The 22,160-nt window shown below is 43.8% G+C and overlaps 1 protein-coding gene across 3 annotated transcripts in view; it reads right to left on the bottom strand.

The window, feature by feature from the left end:
- The window catches only part of MOB3B (MOB kinase activator 3B), a 180,884-nt gene that overhangs the window by 100,826 nt on the left and 57,898 nt on the right, over nucleotides 1-22,160 (bottom strand). For all 3 annotated transcript variants that reach the window (XM_059724643.1, XM_006271393.4, XM_059724644.1), the window contains one exon: nucleotides 4,697-5,307. In XM_059724643.1, the coding sequence (XP_059580626.1) occupies nucleotides 4,697-5,114 (418 nt within the window). In that variant the 5' untranslated portion in view covers nucleotides 5,115-5,307. The remainder of the gene's footprint in view (nucleotides 1-4,696; nucleotides 5,308-22,160) is intronic.

Below are 22,160 nucleotides of genomic sequence, written 5' to 3'. Positions count from 1 at the left end.
TCATCTTGTTTTAACTCATTCAGTTCCTGGCTACAATTCTTTTGAACCACAATGGGAAAGCAAATAAAAATAAATAAAGAGAAATAAAAGGACTGGCCCTCTTGAAATTATTTTCTATTCCCTTGAAGAAGTTCTTCAATAAGGCTATGCCTAATTGTAATTCTGGAAATCCTACTCTAAGGACTGCTGCAAACAAAATTTAAAAGGGCAAATTTAATTAGATTAGGCAAGGAAAATGTGTATAGCTCCTATGGACTGCCAATTCAAATCCCACCCTAGACTCCCTTAAGTAAACTCATTTACTAATGGAAATGGCAGACCAAATCCTGTACATAGGGGACACACTTTTTTTCAAAGGAATCCTCTGGGAACTGTGCACTGCAGAGATGCAAAGGAGAAAATGAATCCCTCCATTAACAACCAAATATTTAATAATGCTGAATTTCTTTTTTGTGGAACTCCTTTTTAAATTTTTATGATCATAAAGGTATCTGTAATATAAAAGCTGCCTCACGAGGTAAAGCTGCACTATGCGTTGAAGTCAGCGTGCTAACAATGGCATATGTAACCCCTCCCTTTTTTTTTTTTGGCTTTGAGATCCTACTTGATACACTTTCAAGATCAGTTTCATTTACTTAAGAAATGAAATGAGTGATTGGAATTTTCACCTTGATTCATTTTTCATAATTAAAATAAAGGTAATTGAAATAAGTCAATTGAAAAAATAAGGAGAAGAGATGGCAGGGTCTATGGTGTGTACCTGACTCAGGCAACAACAGGAAGAGCACAAAACCATTTTTCAGTGGATAGTGAAAAGCCAAATACAGAATAGCAGATGCACTTACTTAATGTACTATATGCTGTGCGGGCCGGGAGCGGTCCGAGGCCCTCGGGGGCGCGCGGCGGGCTGTGGCCAGCAGCCCTGGCACGCGGGTCGGGGAATGCAGGCTGGCGGACTAGAATTAGGCACGGACGCATAGTGGTTGATTAAAGATTATTTTACTTACACCGTAGATGGTCGCTGTGCAGGCAGGAAAAACTTGCTTGCGTTGCAGTTACAGATAGGAAAGAAGAGTGGACAAGAGTTCTAAACTCGTGAACTCTAGCCCAATCCGGCTGAAGGCTCTAAAACCGCGAGCCCGTCGTGTCAACCGAAGAAAACAACTCGGAGAAGAGCTCTGGATACGCTCACACAAAGTTTGCTAGGCTCCGTGGAACTTGCGCGCAGGGAAGGGGTTCGTCGAGGGATCGTTCAGCGACGGGGAGAGGCCAGAGGTTGATCAGACCCCTATAGCCTTCTTAAGGTGCGCGCTGGGTCCGTTAGGCTCCGCAGCGCTTAGAGTTCTTCACGAGACGTGAAGTCCTCTTCCTCCAGATGGTTGTGGAGTCCTCCCTTGCGGGGTTCTCCTTGGAGTTTTCCAACTTGGGCGGAAACCGCTCAAGCCTCTTATACGGCTAGCAAGCCAATCACTAGCCACCACATGGGAATAATTTAGAACTGGCCAATAGTGGGACACAAATTTGCATGCGGGTGGCGGGAACTCCTTTGCACCGGGGTTTTCTCTTTGCAACTGAGAAATGCACCCTGCAAAGAAAGCTCCTTGTGGCGGGAAATAATTTAGCAGTGCCGAAGCGCGCACACAAAAAAATCACACCCTTGGGTTGTGACATATGCAAAACCTTTATAAGCAATATATTAAGCATGGAGTGGTCTGGTACTTTTATTTCCATTTTACAGTGGGGAAATGCCTGCAATACCCACTCAGGTGCATGGGTGCTCATAATTTACACGCTCACTTCTGCTCTCTTCTGGACTTCTTTCCCTTAGCTGTATTCTCTCCCTTATCTCTGCTCTTGTTTCACAACACCTCTTTCCCACTTAGGCCTATCTTGCTGATCTTGTTCCAGGACCCCCGTTGAAGAACTCCCCCCACAGACTCTGCTGGGTGTCTGTCTAGCCCTTTCCAGAGAGAAAGGGAGAGACAAAGAGAAATCCACACCACCTCTCCCCTGGGACTCCCCCTTACAGGTTTCCATTTCTCTCTCCTCTTTTTCTCTTCCTCTTGAAACTTCTCTCCTCTCCATGATCTTGCTCCTTTAAGATTTAATATATATCCCACCCCCCCAGGGTAACCAGTGAGGATACCTGAAATCTCAGACCCTAGGTCATCTTCCTTAATTTTAGAGCCCATCCCAGGCAGCGGATGTTGCCTTCTCAGCTCACTTGGTTGGTGGGAGCCCCAGGCTTGAGTTTCAGAGATGTTTGACACTGGCAGTTCTCCCTTATTTCTGACTCGCATGTTCTTAGTATCTCTGACATTTGAAAGACACTGTCCCTGTTCCCTTCCCTTGACTTCTTATTTGATGCAAAGTACAACAAGAATGGGTTACTGGGATGAAATTATTTATTGATACATCTGTTACATTTAACTTTCCATACTGGAATGAATTAAAAGCAATAGGATTTTGTGGTCTCCTGAAGGGCTCTGAGCTGTTAACACAGGTGTGAATCTGTCCTCTAGAGGCAAGTTAATTGATACTGTTACTGAGAAGTCTGTATCTTTTGGAATTTAACAACAAAGCAGGAAAAGAAGAAAACATGAAACCTCTTATTGTACCAACAAATGATTTATAATATATAAGCTCTGAGGATAAAAAAGCTCCTTCAGACTTGTCTCCGTCAAAAGGGAGCTCCTGGAGCAGAAACCTTACTACAAATTATTTGTTGGTTTAGTGTAAGGTATCAGCCTGTTATCTACTATATCCCATGCTAGAGGACTGACCACAAATATTTTCTGGACACATAAACAAAGTCAGTAATATTACCAACAGGAAGCAACATGTTGGAATATGCCAACACAGAACCACCATACAACAACAAAGCCCACATAAATTTCAGTGAAAGCACAAAAAGCATAGACCTGGAGAAATTGAAACCACTACTCACAGCTTATAAAACAAGGCAGAGCTTCCTCTGAAACCTGCTTTCTTCCTGCTGTGCAGTGAACTAAAGGAGGTTAGGTTATAACATGTAACCACCACTTTTCATGTTGAGATGAAATGAGAAGAATGGGAAAAGAGACAAGGGCTGGAACACAAACCACAAGTCTGCCCACCCAAATAATGTACAAAGCAGCTTAGTGGGTAATTTAAAGGTCAGAGTTTACACATACATGCAGTTTCCATGAGCACAATCTCCTCCTGACAAACCTATGAATTAAACTGATGCAGCCTGAATAATATTCTAACCAACTGACTTCAACATCACTCCTCCCCTCTACCCTTTCTACACTTTACTCCATGCTAGCCAAGTACTGGAACAGTGGTAGATCAGGTCTCTGTGAATCTGACAGGCACACAGGTTTGCTGCCTGTAACAAGTTAATTAGACTCAAAAAAATCATAAAGCAACGTTTCCCATGAAGGACAACTGTATCCTAAAAAGTGACAAAGTAAAAAATATCAGACCCTTAGTTAACGGCAACAATGGTAAGACTTATTAATGGTAACAGTGATAAGACTTCAGCTCTGTCTATAGCAGGAGTATTTGCCTGCATTGGAAGGTCGGTATACTGTTCTGCTTAAGTGCTCCTGGTGTAGATGCAGCTGTACCAGCTAAATGTGCTTGGAAAAAACATTCCGCTTCCCCAACCACCAAAGGAAACAAACTCTACTGGTAAAAGCACAGTTCTGCCATTATTTAGTGGCATCTCCTCTAGGGACTTCTGCCAGCACAGCTATGCTGGTCAAGAATTAAACCTCTTCCAATCCTTACCCACCACAGTAAGACCAGCAGAAGCCTGGGATATAGACAAAGCCTTAGGATAAAACAAGATTTAGGTTAATTTCCTCTACTCACCCATTTCTCCTACCTCTGTTTGGGATGGAGAAACAGAAGAGGGACGAGGGATTGTGCACAATTGTCTATATTGCACTCCTGACACGGCACTGCCTTGTAATGTGTAAAAGCAATTACGCCTTAGCCAGGGATATAAACCACTCCCATTCTGATTAGACAAGCATCCTAACTGAGCACATAGCTGTGGAGCATAGAGATGCCTGCAGGGACAAGTCATCTGGCCCTCCAGGCCTGTGAGGCTCCCCAAGCAAGTTATGGAAACACTAATTAATGCTGCCACTGCTCCCCCGCCACCAAATTTCCAGACACATGGGAAGCCCTGTAGGCTGGATGACATGGCTCCATGGGCAAACAGGGTCACTTTGCAGTGAGACTGTACTTGTGGACTACCCTTACGTGCCAATCCCATGTTGGATCTGGCCCGTGGACCAACTCTGCCTGTGGGATCTGGCCTGTGGACCAGCCACATGTCATTCATCTAGTCTGTGGGGCCAGAGGGTCAAGTACCATTGATACACTGTATTAAAGTAAATAGCTACCTGACAAGGAAAGAAGTAGATTCAGAGCTGACCAGCTTTGGTAGACTCACAGTGCATTGGTATTGCTAACCCTTAATGATTAACTGTAAGTCTTACGAGGGAGAAGGAGCAGCTGGGAGGATTAAACCTAATCATTCCATGTCCTATTCTTCTTCAATACCTGGCGCCTCCCTAGCAGCACTCCATAGTCTAGTAAACTGAATTCAAGGTTCCTTTAGAGTTAGGAAGAAAGAAGGAACAGTCCAGGTACGCAGAGCTAACTGCAATTTATGGCTCCTCTAGGCCTTGTTTGGACTTACCCACACTAGTAGGGAATATGTCCTCATTGTTGATTTGCACCTCAATCCAGTCCATGAGAAGGTTCATATATTGAGGTGCTGGTAACGCTGTGGGCTTCTTGTACCTCAGGTCATCCTGCCACCTGTACTCATACTTAGGGCCCCCAGACATCACAGGGCAGGTCCTCTCTGTGCAGAACTCACAGATCGTTCCATAGATGAGGTTGATCCTGTTAAAGAAGTCAACCACATGTACTGCTACCCAGTCATTTTGGTCTTCTCCATTCGGCAGCTGTACAGCTGCTTTCAGGTCCACCCCTGAGTTCAGAGAGGCCTGTGCTCGTTTATGGAGCTCAAACCTCTGAGTCCCAGGTTCAAATTTCCTTTTGGGACGGAAGGTCTTGTCCTTATTAAAGACTTGCTTGAGTGCTATGGACATGTCTGGTGATTTTCTGACCTCCAGCAGCTGGTAGAGAGGCACCAAAAAGATCTAATGGGTGGAGCCAAAGTGAAGTGAAGGTGCTTCCTGTCACAGGTCCTTAGGACTGGTTGTTATCCCAAAAGCTGTTGCTGATGCTTATACAGTCCACTAGCTCCTTCTCTTGAAAGCCTTCCCAGGAGATGTCATGTTCCTGAAGGTACATGGAGAGAAAAAGGTTAGCATTAAGATAGACGCTGTGCCCGACAATTTGCTAGCTTTATCACCACTCTCAAATGGATATGTATCACATTTTTTGTAAGCTGAAAGGTAAAATTTACATATACAAAACTTTACACACAGGCAAAATTAAAAAAAAAAAAAGATTATTTACTTGGATGTTTCTCTATTTAGGGTTCAACTGGAGACGGGTGAATAGAGCTTGATCTGCTTCAGGTCATCAGAACCTGCCTACTTTAAAATATCTCAAGTTGGATACATATAGGCCTCCTCTACATATTAACATATTGCACAATTAACTGGTGAATTGTACAGTTATTTTGAGACCAGTATACATGCAAAGAACTGATTGAACAATAAGAAGCTCCAACCAGCTATGAAGTTAGACCTTGAAAATGCATACTAATTTTGCAGCTGGTTGCTATCCAGCTTTCATTTGCACATGTAACAGGGTCTCTCCTGTACCTGGGAGTCCTGTCAGCTGGCAGGGCTCCCAGGCACAGGAGTGCACCTTCCTCAGATGGGGCTGCAAATCCTGTAACTGCTGGGGACTCTCAGCCCCACAGCTGTGGTGTCTGGGTCCCAGTAACTGCAGGGAGTGGAGTTCCACAGCTGAGAACGCTGTTGAATCTTATAGAGTAGTTTAAAGAGCTATGGAAAAACTGGCACTTTCTATCAATTTCTAAGGAATTTCTATCAATTTCTAAGGAATTTTTCCATAAAAAACATTTGGTAGGTGGTCCCCAAGAAGGATAGCACTGGGTTTGTGGTGTATTTTCTAAACAGGCCACAATATATGGTTTTCATAAGTAGACTACCTGGAAGAGAAATTATTCCTTCAGAACAGTGACTCTGTTCTGATGTGTACGTGTATAGGGAAAAATTATCATATGTAAATGAAGTCTGTTAATAGCTGATGTAGTGGCTAGTTCAATGGGAGTTTTGCTTGACTAACAAAAGGCTTTTTGACTTAAATCCCAGGAGGCCTTTTCATGCTGTGAATTATTCAAATTGAAAAACAGCTTCTAAATATGCACAGAACCACCAAAATACTATCCTATTAACTTCTAATGAGTTCTTTTTATGGGATTATGCTGCTCCATTGTTTCCCTTTGAAAACCACACACACAAATTCTCCTAGGCTGCATATGCAAAGCACTAAATCTAAATTCTTCTGAAGATTATTGCCCAGAGCTTTTCCAAGGGGAAATGGAGGAGAAAAAAAAAAGGTGCTGTTTGTTCCTGAAGAATGTAAAAAAGCCAACATAGGCCTCAGCAGACAGGAACCTGGTGTACTAGGCATCCTGTCCATATAATTGATGGTTATAGCCATCAGAGAAACTAAAAGTTAGAAAGAGATTAGCATCATGCTGATACAGCGATGTTGAGGTGGTAGTTACGCAACACTGGCACAAACATTCTCATTCTCTTCTTGATAATAGAACACTGATGCATTAATTAGACCACAGTGTATGGACACATTGATGATGGGTTCATAGACACATTTTCCCTGTGACATCCATGGTAGCAAAGTAGTAAGAAGCCCAGAGATGGATAAAACCCTCCAAGGAGATGACCATCATGCCCAACAAGCCTCTCAAAATAATTGTAAACCAGAACCTAAGTGAACTGGTATCACACAACCTAGAAAATAGGGTAAGGAAAGGAAAGAAACACAGCTGGCTTTGGAACTCTGAGTTCAAGGGTATCAAACTTGCAGTCTATGGGCCAGATGTGGCTGGTAGAGGGACTGGGAATTCAGGGCAGGGCAGGACAAGCATTAAGCTAAGGTAATTTAGTCAATAGTGTCACATGACAGTTCACCGAGGCCAAGTCATTCCACTTTCAGCTCACACAGGCTAAGCAGCACTGGGCTGTCATCACTTGACTGGGGAATCCCTCAAGGTACAGCTATGTGCTGCAGGAAGTGGTATTAATGATTCAGCAAGTGAATACTTTCCCTCTGAGAAGGCACTGAGCCACTGACCCAATGGTCTAAGCAAGTGCTGTGGTGCTGGAGGTGCCATTTTCAGTATACAATGCAAAATGACACTGTAATTACTTCCAGATCCCATTTTGCTTTTTAAAGGTGTAAGAATGCTTGTTCCAGTGTTCTAACTAATCACAGCTCAGGCAATTAGGTTCTCCCCACATAAACACACCTGTCATTTCTGGTTGGACATTTACTATCCTGTTTTCACCTGTTAATACATGCAATTAAACAGCTGCTCATACTCCAAATGCTTTACAAACTTTAGACCCAATGGCTGCTTATATATGTGCTTGTTCGCATTCTAACTAGGACACTCCAGAGTCACCTCACCATCACGTGTATTTAACCCCTGTGCATTTTTAAATATCTGTGGGTTTGCTATATCTAAACCTCATTGAATGAGGTTTAGATAGAGCATCCTGCTAAATGTGTGTGGACTTAATACATGTGATAGTGAGCAGTTTTAATTAGAGAGACTGTCTGGGAACCACTCTAATTAAAATGCCCCCCGCCCAGGTATGTGTATAGGCAGCCAAAGGTGCTATTACTGAGAACAAAATGAGTTTGCCATCATGTTCGATAAGGGCAGGATGGGCCTCCATTAAAATACAGGCTGAAAAAAAAGTTCTAGGGACACAATTTGAGACAGTTCTCACAAAGGTCTGTATGTCTTTTGGAGAAATGGGTGGGTTATCTTTTATAACTATTCTGTATGCAAAAATACAAGTACCGTTGACTTAGATCAACATTGAAGATCTCAGATCATAGATGATCAACATGCACAGATCAACACACCAATATAAAGCTGATGTAGTGGAATGAAGAAACAGATGCAAAACAAATCAAATGCCAACTTGACTTGGTTATTTCTCATCTTCTCTAGTCATACACAGGCCAAGATTTACAGTTTAAGTCTGCAGCTGCATATGCCCATGTACCTCTAACTAGACAAAATTCTACTCCAAGGTACACAACTGCTTTTGAACTCACTAAAGCACATTTTTAAATTTATTTTATTTATAGATTCATAGATTGCAAGGTCTAGAAGGGACCTTGCAAGATCATTGGGTCCAGCCCCCTGCACTAGGCAGGAAAGACAACTGGGGTCAGGTGACTCCAGTGAGGTAACCATCCAGTCTCCTTTTGAAGATTTCCAGGATAGGTGATTGCACCACCTCTGGAGGGAATTTATTCCACAGTCTGGACACCCTGACTTTGAAGAAGTTTTTCCTAGTGTTAAGCCTGAAACAATCTTCCAGGAGTTTGTGGCCATTACTCCTGGTTTTCCCCAAGGGTTCCTTGGTGAAGAGTTGTTCGCTGAGCCCTTGATGTATTCCCCTGATGTAGCGGTAAGCTGCTACCAAGTCTCCTCTCAGCCTTCTCTTTTTTATACTGAAGAGACCCAAGTCCCTCACCCCTTCCTCGTATGGCTTGCCTTTCACGTCTCTCATTGTATGGGTGGCTCTTCTCCGGACTCTCTCAAGCTTTTCCAAATCCTTGTGGAAGTGCGGAGCCCAGAACTAGACACAGTACTCCAGCTGCAGAGTCACCCATGCTGAATAAAGCAGAAGAATCATTTCTTTGGTTTTGCTTGAGATGTATTATGCATGCATGCATGCATGCAATTTATATCCTGCATTTCCCAATAAAGGCTTAGGGCAGCTTATAACAAGAAAACAGAAAAATTAAAAAAGATGGATAAGAGGACCAAAGCAGCTTACAAGGGAACTAGAACACCAAGATAAAACAGAGATCCCTAAACAAGATCTCATTTTGCCTTCAGATATGCACAAAGCTCAAGAGAAATGTGCTGCGATTCCTTCAGGCAGACTATGAAGAAATGGGGAGATACACCTTAGATATCCCACACACAGAATTTGGGACTTAGTATTTTGTGACATAAAACCAGGTCTTCTCTCACATATTTTCCCATCCCTTTATTCATAACTATTTACTGCTTTTGCAATGTCAGAATATTCATGCCAGTCTCAGGGTTGTTATTCAGCTACAAGGACTTATGATATCTGTTGAATATGGCTTAAACAAAGGCTAAAAGAAAATCTTTCAGACAGACTTATCTTCTTTCTCTTTTTCCCCTCAAAAGAAAACAAAATGGGAAGGAAAGGAGAAAAGAAAAGAGGAAGGGTATCATCAGACTTTCATGGGTTCCTTTAGTGAAGTGACCTATCTCTGTGAGCTCTGCCTGCTGTGGGTATCTGCCAGCTCATTTAAAACCCTCTTAGCCCAAAATGTACTACAGAAAGAAGAGATATTTCATTTTCTGAGATAGCTGGCTTTTCTTTTTCTGTTAAATAACCTCTCCAACTCTCACTAAAGCAACTAGCTCAGTTTGGTTTCAAAAATTTCTCTCTGCTAAACTAAGTGCTCATGAAAGCCACTACTTTAACTGTCCTGGAGAATCAAGTTCCCACATCATTTGACAGGAGAGATGAGCTTCTCCACACTGCCTGCCAACATGCAGGCACTTCACTCCGCTTCAGCCATTGTCTCTCTTAGGAGAAGAGTTTAGGCTAGGAGTTTTAAAGGATCGTGTGCTCGGGACCCAACTCCTAGAGCTACTTAAAGGGATTTAGCTGGTTTAGGCTTATTTAAAATCCCCTATCTCATCCCATAGGCTCAGAACAAGCCTGCAAAATCTACTTTACTTCTCAGGCTGCTTGGGGTCATGGTGACCTAGGGCAGGATGCAATTAAATAAGACACCAGTCCACTGTGGAACTGGAGTGAGACCACAAAGTCATTTCACATGGGCCCAACAGGCCTTTGATGTTAAACCATTATAGCTATGAATGCATCTCAGCTACACCTGAACTGCATTTAAACCAGGTAGTTAGTACACCATCGCATCTTTCTGATGTTGTCATTTAAACATTCCTCAACCATATTGGTAATAACCACCCCCAGGAACCTTCTACCAATTCAGAACCTGGCACTTTAAATGAAAAGGAAACATTGCAGTTTAATTACAACTGCCTCTCAAAAAAGGGAGTGAAGTTGAGATTCCTAACATATTCTTGGCTGCAGATCAGCAATATATCAGCCTGGTTCCATGTACTTTCAACAGAATTGTGCTGATTTTTGCCTGCTGAAAATCTGCCCCTGTTTAGTAGCCTATGTTATTGCTAACAATGCAGCCAGATCTCTTAAGTTAGTTGGGTCTGTTTCTCCTCTCACCCATACCAGACTTCAGTGAAATCCCTCCCTCTTTTACAATGGTAACCGTAGTAGCAGAATCAGGCCCATTGCTTTTTACCTCAGAAGCATCCCATGAAAGAGGTGTGCCATAATTACCCTCAGCTTCCCAAGGACCCGGTTTAGAAGTGAACTCTTCTGAATTGATAGAATTATGAGTGATGATGGTAACCCTGTTAACACTGGATGAACAGCTGCTGAGTTCTTCTCAGAGGAAGAGGAGAAGACACACCAGCTTCTCTATTGCCAGCATTATATGAGGCTGCTCTCAGTGTACATGGTGACTTTAAAATGTGGAATTTGGACCAATTTTGTAGCAAGGATCTTAATGTGATTATCATACAACTAAAAAGAGTTCACAAAGGGACAGAAACCACATGGTTACCACAAAGAAATACATGACAACATGTATATGACCAACTTATGCCAGTTGTAAATACATACTTTAAGTGAAATTATGCCTGTTGCCTGAATTGCAGTAAATAAAAAAAAATGTTGTGCTGTGCTTAGGCACACAACTTCCAGTTACTGTCACAACTCCTAAAGTCACAACCCCTTACAAATGTTAATTCAGGTTTATGATGCCTCTCAAAATTAAGGTAGTATTATCCCCATTTTATTGAGGAAAAAGCTGGAGCAAAGAAATGACTTGTCCAGAATCAGTGAGGTTGTGATGGTCATATTGTTGATGGCACCCTGAAGAAGCACTGACTCCATATCACGTGTTTTCTCTCTTGCCTGTCATTCCAAAATACTGGTCCATCTTAAACATGCACCTGGCGTCACTCAAAGCCCATTAAAGCCAATGGAAAAAATACACAGTGACATTAATGGGCTTTGGATCAAACTTTTTATATACTTCTCAAATTTTTCCTCACACCTCACCGTTCATCCAAGGGTCCACATTATGTCCTGGGGATATGCTAGGAATCATACCGGAAAAAAAATCTGGGTGAAGAGTGTGTGTAGGTGCACATTTATATCATCACCACAGTGCCGTTTGTGCACTAAAGTGTTACACAACTTAATACAAATTCTCTATGTAAAACGTTGTTGTACAGCCAAATCACCAGCTAAAAAAAGCAAAGCACATTAGTGAATTCTGAATAAGCCTATTCTAATATATACAGTGGGGATCCTTTGAATGATTAAACAAAAACCCGGACATCTGGCTTGCATTTATAAAACCTGCTTGTATGCAGCATAGGGGGCCAAAAAAGAGGATGCGTCTGGGAAAACCCAGATGTATAGTAACCCTAATTTTCATTGTCTCATACACTGTAGACATACATGATCCTCACAGATTGTGCACTAAGCTAGAACTGTCTAAGGTGTACAATTGTCATTGCCAGACTGAGAGAATTACACTTCAGTGCATGGACCGTATGCTGAGGGCCCCTACATGTGGACTACATACAAGGCCCCTCCACACCTCCTATAGTGAAAGATTTTTTGGAGAAGGCAAAAAAAAAACCCAACCAAAAACAAAAACTTTTTTTTATTACGTCACTTCCTTTGTCTGTGGTTTCCATGATATTTGGCTGGCTGCTGAAAAATGCCAATTAATATGTAAATTGCCCATAATGAGAGATGACTACGCCTGGTGAAAGGAAGTTGTTTTGTGCTTCAGGACAAGATTCTATAGAAATGTACACTGCTCACTGACTTTGACAGAGCTTGAAATTTGGCTCCTAGTTCCTTTCATTAAGGATTATAGAAGTTGTGCTGCATTTTTCCCTTTTGCTGGGCAGCCATTTGAACGCTAGCTTTAACTAATCCTTATGTGATAAAATCAACAACAACAGAAAAGCCTCAATGCTGCATTCCAGCACTTGGATGAAATGGTGCTGGCTGGACAAAAGCTTTTCCAAATACTTAGGAGCATTTGTCATGCAAGACAAAATCTGGTTAGCAGACACTTGCACCCAATTTCATTTGTACAAGAAAAAAAGAAAAAGAACAATAAAACGTGCAGGAGTGGCACAATTGACTACAAGACTAACATTGTAAATACAGATTTTAGGCTTGTAATTTAAGAGAGCGCAGATTTTTTAACTTAAAAATTTCTAAAGATAAAGAGAGTAATTTACACACAAATGATATAGGCAATATTCTTATTTATACCAGTATAAATCACAACAGTATCAGCCCCTTTATATTTACTTATAAGAAAGCACTGAGATCCATTCAATTAATATTAACTACTATGGACCTAATTTTTCAGGTACCCAGCTTAGTTGCTTCACTTACTGAAGAAACCTCATTGACTAACTAATAGGCATAATCATATGATTAAAGCCCAGCAGATCCATGCAGGAGTAACCCACACATAATTTGATGGAAGAGGGTTCAAAGCCATTTATAAAGCCCTGTAAAAGGAGCATAATTAGCCCAAATTTCTTGTGGAAGAAAAATCACATAAAAGTAAATACAAACACAGCAAGAAGTAATATGCAACTACAGTGTAACTAAAAAAAGAAAGATGTATGGAAAAGAAAGAAGAGACAGTAAATTCACTGACTGATATTGTAATTCTTTGCAGGTAAGTATCACAATATTCAACAGCAACAAGTTCTGGGGGAGGGGTGGGAAGAGGGGGAGGGTAAATAGACAGATCTGTTTATACTGCCTGATGAAAGTACTGAGTGCTTAATTCACAGCAATGCATTTCCATCAAATTCAATATTCCTGATTTACATCAAAGTAACAAAGGAGAATCAAATTCCGGCCCTGAACCCTTTCTGAAATGCATATTCTGGTGGTAAACAATTGAAAACTTAGCGATACAAAGTTCTTAAAAAATTAAGGTAGCTCCTGTAAGCAAAGGAATTTGCTTGGATAGTAACAGGGAATAACAAGAATGACCACTTGCATTCGTAAGTGTACTCTGAAAGGATCCCAAAGCATGTTACAAAGTCTCCTCTCTCTGTGGTATATATATCAAGAGAGACTAACAACAGAGTTCTAACGGTGTAAACTAGGACTGTGCAAATAGGGAAGTATTCAATTCAGATTTGGATTCAGCCGATTCAGAGGACAGTGATTCGATTCGGTGATTCCAATCACTGTCCTCATTTGATTCAACTGAATCAGAATTGGAAATTAGGCGCTGATTCAGTGCTCATTCAGAGATTCGGATCGGCCAGGGAGAGGCAGGCACAGCCAGGCAGCTGCAGGTTGTCTTGGGCGGGGGGAAGCCATGGGAGAAGCCCCCATGGCTGCTCTGCCCAGCCCCAGCCCCCACCCAGCCCCAGCCCCCCGGGCACTTTAAAACAAAAAAAGCCCCACACATACCAGCAGCTGCGATCAGTGCCTCTGAGGGATCATGGCAGATCCCCCCTGCGCAGCATGGGGCACCAGAGGGCCATGGGGATCGGCCCCCCCCCCCGCCTGGCACCCATGTGGCAGCTGCCCCATGGCACAGGTGCAGCGCAGCTCCGCAGGGCGCTGTGCACTGTTTGGGAGCTGGGGCTGCGCAGTGCTAGACTTTGGCTGACAGGTGGAGCCGCCTCAGCTCCCAGACAACGCGCAGCATCCTGTCAAGCTGCACTGCAGCCGTGTGAGGCAACAGCTGCCATGCGGGTGCCAGGTGGAGGGGGCAAGTCCCGCTATCCCCCAGTGCTCTTTGCTGCATGTGGAGGCTCTGCCATGAGCCCCCATAGGCTGCTGCAGCCAGAGAGTGTGGGGCTTTATTTTTATTTTTTTTAAGTTCCAGGAAGCTGGGGCTGGGTTGGACAGCCATGGAAGCTTCTCCCGTGGCTCCTTCAGCTGTGCCTGCCTCTCTATTTAATTTAATTTAATTTAAATAATGAAATTATTATTTAATATTTGAAAACAGCACCCAGAGGCTCATGAATGGTATCAGGACCCTGCTGTAAAGAAAGAGAGATTCACAACAGTGGAAGCCTCATAAATTGATGTATTAGATTAGATAAACTATAAGCACAGTCCCTTACCCTATAGATTTTTATAAACTAATGCCCCATCTGCAACGACTCTCACATAGGCAACGCATAGGAGGGGCACAGGGGGGCACATGCCTCCCCAAGACTGGCCGCCATCAAAGCTGCCGCTGGCTTTTGCGGGCAGTCGCTACCCACTGTTGCCATCAACATGGCTGCCGGCAGCTGCAGACAGTCCCCGATCACTGCTGCTAACAGTGTGGATGGTGGCTGCAAGCAGTCCCTGCTCACCATTCGCCACACCCCCACACCTCCCCTGCTGCAGACACTGGGTGTCCTCGCTCAGCTTGTCCTCGCCACTGACATCACCACAGCCTCCTGCATGTGGTTCCCACTTGTTGCCGCCACACCCCCTCTGCCAACACAGCCGCTGCCAGCCTCTGGGGGCATGCATCGTTCATGGACTCTCACATGGTTAAACTGAATGCATGAGGTTATGCCCTCTTTAAATTCAGTAGAATAACTGACATGCTAAAATACATAGCAACTCAACAAACAGTGAAACTTTAGTAACCATCATTACAAATCACATGGACCTAACTAACCACGAGGACTGTCCCTTTAAACAATATTAGTTTTCTGTATATTGTGGCACTTCATCTCTTACCTAACACCCTCTTTTGGGATTTCATGACCTGAGTTATAAGAAATACACTACCAGCCACAGATACCAGCACATGTTCTCTGAGGGCAAAAACAGTATATGCTTTCAAGCCCTTGTGACCTGGCACCTCCTTCCACCACTAATAACGTGTGGCTTTTATGAAAGTGCATGCATGGTTTGGGCAGCTGTTTTTATGATCACCACTTTTATAACTTGTTAATATATTTATAGTGGATATGATTCTTGGGCTTGTTTGCTGTGGTAAGCACAGAAATAGAACCAACTTGCTCTCCCAGAATTCTGGCAATGAGCCCTTTTGTCTCAATGGTTGCTGCACTCATCTTTTGGCTCTGAGGCTTTTGCATTGTACAGACTGGAATCTGCAGTGGCTGTTTAAGGCTAGGGACAGACGTTATACATAAACCAACTTAAGTCATCAGAAACTGGTTTAAACCCGTAACAATAGAAGTTCAGTGCACATAAACCAGTTTCAAAATGGATGAAACTGGTTTAAGATAAACCTGGTTGAATGTAGTATCACAGTAAACTGATTTGGGTCAAACTGGTTGTTGAAACTTCTGTCCCACACCCCTTCCTGGTTCAAGGTAAATCAAAGTCTCCAGCATCCCAGCATGCTCTCCAGCCCTGGGCTGGGCTGTCTGCTCCAGCAGAGAAGGGTTGGAGGGGTGGGGAGGCAAGGACTGCCACCCCAAGCAAATCCCAGCTGGGGTCTGGGACCAGGGAGGGAGGTTAAACTTCTCTTCCCCCAAATACAGAGCTGCCCTGCCCTGCAAAAAACTTACTGCTGGCTGCGACTGTAGATGATAAGCCCCAGAGCCACCTAAAAGCAGGAAGAAGTGATGAGCAACCCTGCAGTGTCCTGCTGCTGTGATTCTGGACTGCAAATACCAGAGACCTTTTGGGCAGCAGGAAGAGGAAGTGAACACACAGCCCATGATGGCTATGTGCCAGACAGCCATGCTTTAGCACACCCTGGCCTCTGGCCTGAGCCACTGCAAGTATGTGGCTGCAGTTCCTGAATCAAAAGTGAATGTCTGTCCAGTTCTTTCTCAGTTTAATCTATACAGTTTCAACTAATCTTCAAAGACTGAACTAGCCTTGATTGACTGATTCAGCCTTGGGCTTTTTGACTGTCTTTACTTAGCTTAAATGTAGGAAACATGCCTTTAAAGATCGTGGAAGGCAGATGAAAGAAGAGAAAGGAAATTTACAAATAAAAAGGAAATAGCACAATAATCAAACAGCTAGTGCTCTATTTAATGTTACATAATATGTGCATTTCTCCTAGGTTTTACTTTGTCCTTTTTAGACAGAAACACAATGCTAGCTTTAGATCAATGCTGGAATCCTGGCCCCACTGAGTAAGTGGCGAGTTAGAGTCCAGGGTCTTAAAGACTCTCCCAAATCTCCATGCTCCAGCCAGCATGGCCTGTGTGGAAATCACAGTCTGGCCTCTACAGGGCAAGCTTTAGCAAGATGTTTTTACTGTGCATAGGAAGAGGGCATGAAGGCTTCTATTTCCCTAGGATTCCCATCCAATTCCCAGACGCAATCCTTCCTATAGCACTCCCTGGGTTTGATCCAAAGCGCACTGAAATCAACAGAAAGTCTGTCAGGCCCTCTGAGCAGTAACAGGTCATGGGGCATACACACACAATGGTGCTCAGGCTGGTAACCAGGACCTCAACCTTTTCCAGATGCGCCTGTAGGCTTCAGGCAGCAGGCTCTGGTAAGAGGAGATGCTTCTCTCAAAAGCAGGTATAAGGCATGCTCCCTCTCTACCGCTTCCCAAATTATTTTGCTTATATGTGCCCTGTATGTCACATATCTCTTCCACTAATGCTGCTAAAGGTCTTTCCTCACCCATCCTTCCTCTAGTGGTCAAAACAGCAGCAAAGCCCTGGCATGGGGATACAATGTTACAGGGTCTGGGTTGGGCAGCATCCTGCTCACTTGGGGAGGCACTGTATAACTGGAGCATTAGGAACAGCAGCAACAGTTGAGGTTACAAAGACCCTATCCAAGTCAGCAGTTTTGCTTTCTCAGGTCAGTGTAATAATTAACCCAATCCGAGGCATTGGTTTTGGCCTTTGAAATTCCAAGTACCGTACTTTGTATCCTGTGGTGGAGCTGAGTTTTATTTTTGGTCTCAGCCTTGGCTTTGAGACACCACATGCACTGGCTACTTTAGGAAGCAATTATCTTCCTCAATATGCTGTACTGCAGTGTCACTGCAATTAAAACCTCTCTCTGCCTTGCCCTAGAAAAGTACATGAGGACAGAACAGCAAAAAGCCATTATGACCTGTTGCATTTATACACCACTTGCTCCCAGACATATCAGTGTCTTCTCCAAGTGTACCAGCCAGAAAGCAGTCATGAAGGCTAAGGACAGACATTACACATAAACTGGTTTAAGTGATCAGAAACTGGCTTAAACCTGTAACAGAACAGATGTTCAATGTACATAAACCAGTTTGAAAATGGCTGAAACCAGTTTGAGATAAACCTGGTTGCATGTAGTATCAGACTTAGCTGATTTGGCTCAAACTGGTTTATTCAATATCTGTCCCAGGTCCCTTGCTAGTTTAAGATAAACCAGACTGCCCCTGGGCAGGGCTCTCTGCTCCACAGCACAGCTGGCTCTTCCTCTTTGCTCAATGGCTGGATCTCCGGCAGAGACTGCAGGTCCAGCAGGGTCTGCCTGACTTCCCCCTGCCCTCCCCTCTCCCCTGATCCCCCCCTCCCTCCCTTTTCCCACAACATAGACCCCAGCCCCACAGACTCTAGGCATGTGGTATGCTAGCTAATGCTGAGAAATGTCTGTGTGTGTCTCCAATTTCACTGGGACAGGCAAACCGCTTAGGGATTTTTTGAGCTAATCAAGAGGTCAGCTGGTAAACTGTTTAAGAAGAGTTTGAACTAATGGAGACAGGCTACTGTTTTGCTGATGAGATGATAAACACTGTTATCAGCCCCATGCTGGCTTGCTTGCCTGTCAGTTTACTTCAGACCATATAAAGAAGCAGAGAGAGGGAGATCGAAAGGCTCCATATCATCAACAGATGCATGCACTGCACATCCCTCCTTGCCTCAGAGTGCTAGCAGGGGGCTGGCAACACTCCCACCCCTTGAGCAGCCAGCAGGGAAAAGCCTGGGATGATACAGGCAGACCTCCCTAATCAAAGCATCCTGCTGGGCCTGGCCATGCCCACCTCAGCTCAGCACTAGAAGGGAAGGGAGGGCTGCTCTAGTGCCATCTGGCTTCTAGACAGACCAACTGCCTGCATGTACCTGAATTTCCTCAGTCCAGAGAGCATGTCTGTCCAGTTACAAACTGGTTCAGCCTACCCAGGTTAGACTAATCTTCAAAGATTGAATCAATTCAGGCTCAGGCTTTTTGAATGTCTGTCCATAGCCAAAAAGGGTGCTAGAGATCACCTCAGAGGCCACCAACATGTTCTGCCAAAGCCTGCATTGAGAAGGGTGGGGTATGGTAGCACCCTGGCCAGCAGCTGATCCAAGGGGCACTCTGGCTTCCTAGACTGGGCTGCCTTCTGGGATTGCTGGCAAACCACATGCCAGCATGGTAGCTGCAATCTACTAATTGGCCCTGCACCACACCTTAAAATAAAAAATGCAGTAATAATCTTTAGAACTCATACAGTATTTTTTTTCATTTGTAGAGCAGTAAGTATCTTTAATTCTATTACTGATGGACAAGCTGAAGCACAGACTTGCCTACACTCATCCAGCGAGTCTGTAGTAGGGAAGAGAATGGGGCCCCGGTCTCCAAATTTCAATGCTCAAGTAGATGCACTCACTGACAGATGCTCTCTGCTTAGGAATTAAACATCATGATCAGAAATAGAGACTCAGTCTAGATCATAGACTGAAAACACGGGTTCTACTCGCACAGGAGGGGGATGATTTCAGACTGCAGCAGAGTTTGCCAAACCTAATATTACATTTTGGATCCCATACAAGGATTATTGGATAGAATTAAATATAAAATAAAAGGATTGATTGCCCATGTATAACAGCAATAATAACAAAATTAATCTATAACCGCACTGTCTTCTCTAACTTTCATTTTAAAATCTTAACAATTAACCTGTCTACTGAAGCTTCCACATCAGTGCAGCAGATGTGGTAATATTTAACCTGCTTCATAAGATACCACAGATGAAAGGCTCTATAATGACTGTTATCCAATGTCCACCCAAAAGCAAACGCTCTGATCTTTGCCAGTCCTTAAACAGAACATGCGAAACAAGGGATTTTAATTGTGTTAGGCCATGAAAGCCAAGGATTTCTCAACAATGGCAATAATTGTGTTCTCAAGGGATTGGACAGAATCCCTCAACATGATTTGGGGCAGCACCCTCCTGAGCTGTTGTAATTCTATTCTATCACAGGGGCTGTCAAATTTGGGTGAAAGGGAAACTACATCAAGAGGCTCAAGTTCTCATATATGAATTCGAAGGGAAAGACTGCTTTCTTAAAGATTAAGAAAGAGGAGTTTGTGGTTAACGCACCAGCTGGGGCTGCTGCAGTTCCCTAGTGTGACCCTATGCCACCTTCTCTCCCTGTTCCAATGTTAGGAACGGAAATTACAGATAAACCAATATAGGTGATCGGAAACCAGTTCAAATCTGTAACACAACAGAAGTTCAGTGTGCATAAACCGCTTTCAAAATGGCCAAAAGAAGTTTAAGATAAACCTGCATGGATGTAGTATCAGACTCAACTGATTTAGGCTAAATCGGTTTACTGAACTTCTGTCCCAGATCCCTCCAGATTTAACTTAAGTCACAGTCCCCAAGCATCCCTAGATACTTTGCACCTTCCTTGCAAACCTCCCTCTCAGGGTGGGTGCAGTAGTGTTAGCCCAAGATCTCTGCTCCAGCTAAGCACGGAGGCGTGATCCAGCACTGCCTAGCTTTTGGCCTGGGTCACTGCAGGCATGTGGCTGCATTTATGGAATCAAACATGAATGTCTATTGACTTGTTTATTGGTTCAATATATGCAGCTTAGACTAACCTGAGAAGATTGAATCATTCAGCTTTGGGCTTTCTGACTGTCTATACTTGGCCCATCTGTAAAATGAAGATAAGGCTTGTTTTGTTTGCCTCATCTATTTACATTAGAAACATTTCACAGCAAAAACTGTTTTGCTTAATTCTATGTACAGTGCCAGCAAAATGGGAACATGCTTTTTTGTTTGTTGGGGTCAAATTGCTGTAATACAAGATAATAATGTGTCAGTTCCCTGGAGTAAGTATCCATGGTAATACTGCACTTCACTGACTTACAGTTTACTTACACTGACTTACAGTTCTTATGCTTGGCATCCAATGACCCTGCAAAGTTAGTAGTGAAGTCACAATAATTGATTGGCCGGATACATGAAATAAAGCTAATGCAGTGTATGTGGAAAGAACTCACTTCGCAATATAGGCAGGGCTAAGCATTTTAACTCTAGCAGTGAAGAGGTTTTCTCCAGAAAGCCAGTCTGACCAACACCCTGTAATTTCACCATGTTCAACCTTATCATTTCATTGAAGTGACCTAGTATTATGCACAGGGAAGACAGAGAATCAGCTAAATATATTCATCCTGTTAAACCAGGATACAAACAGAGGGTACCTGAAATTGGGTAGTCACCTCTATTTTAAAACCAGTAAAATCAACACTCTGCATTTCACAGGTATCATTAGTAGGACCACACCTATTTAAAACAGAGATCTCTTTAACATTAGCTATACCTGAATCTGATCAGAGATTAAACATGCACAATGGCCTCTGCCCAAACATATGCACTCCAACAACCCTTCTCCCCACCATCCAAAACCTGTGATCAACTTTCTGCACTTAGTGGTACAAAAAATTATGCTTACATTCCAAGCCAGTCAGAGCAAACACTACTAACGCAAAAAAAAAAAGACTAAGCAGTTGCTCTCTCCCCTCTCACCCAGGATCCCACCTCCCCTTCCATTCAGGAGCTCCAGGGACATTGCAATGATTGCTCATATGGAAAAGTTATACCAGAAAAATACAATCATCTGTCTTCTTATGAAACGAGTTAACAGAACATGAAGACGTTAGTGCCATATGACCAGCCGGTTCTGCATGATGCACTAGAGAGGGGCTCCACAAATCACTGTTTCAGGACACAAGAGCTAGAAATTATGCTGTTGGGTCCAATTAAACATTTACACTTTTCCCTCCGCCAGATCCATGGGGAACTCTGACATTTATTATTCTATTTTATGTTGGTGCTGAATAATCTACAGCTGCTTAAAAAGCTTCCAAAGCGTCTTCTCAACCATGCCATATTATTTAATTAGCTCAGGCAGGATAAAAGCCTTTCTAAGCACTTGAGGCAGAGGATTTTACCATAGAATAGGGGTGGGCAAAATACAGCCCACAGGTCCCTTGATCCTACCTGGCCCAGGTACCATCCAGACGTGGTGAGTCCTGCTGCCCCCTGGGCACGCAGCGGGGCTGGGGCAGCTCTGCATCTGGATTGCCTTTCTAGGCAGCCCAGGTGGCAGCGGCTCCTTCCACCTGCCTCTGCTTCTGGTCCCAGACCTATAGTATTGGTGGGGACGCGCTCTGTGCAGCCCCGACACCGCGCGCCCTATGCCCATCCAGACTCAACAGCAGCAGTGCGGGATAGAAACTATTGTTTAGTGTGGGATAAAGCAGTCCCTCCGCCTTGCCACTGCCGGCCGTTCTTGCTGCAGCCACCCAGAGCCCATGCCGGGCTGCCACTGTCACCACTGTCTCTAGACTGCCCAGTGGGGCAGCAGGGGCAGTGCAGAGCAGACACAGGGTAGCCCGGCACAGGCTACAGGCAGCTGCAGCAGGAACGGCTGGCAGTGGTGAGCTGTCCAACATACCCGCTGCTGAGGCTGGATAGGAGAGCCTGAATAAGGCATGGCGCACGCAGGGTTGGGACTGTGTAACGTGGGTCAACACCAGTACCACAGGGTTGGGTCCAGTAGCAGTGGCAGCTGGAAGGAACTGCTG

The sequence above is a fragment of the Alligator mississippiensis genome, chromosome 3 (genome assembly GCF_030867095.1).
Source record: "Alligator mississippiensis isolate rAllMis1 chromosome 3, rAllMis1, whole genome shotgun sequence".
NCBI lineage: Eukaryota > Metazoa > Chordata > Crocodylia > Alligatoridae > Alligator > Alligator mississippiensis.
The sequence above is the reverse complement of the archived record's forward strand: the minus strand, read 5'-3'. Positions and strand labels throughout refer to the sequence as shown.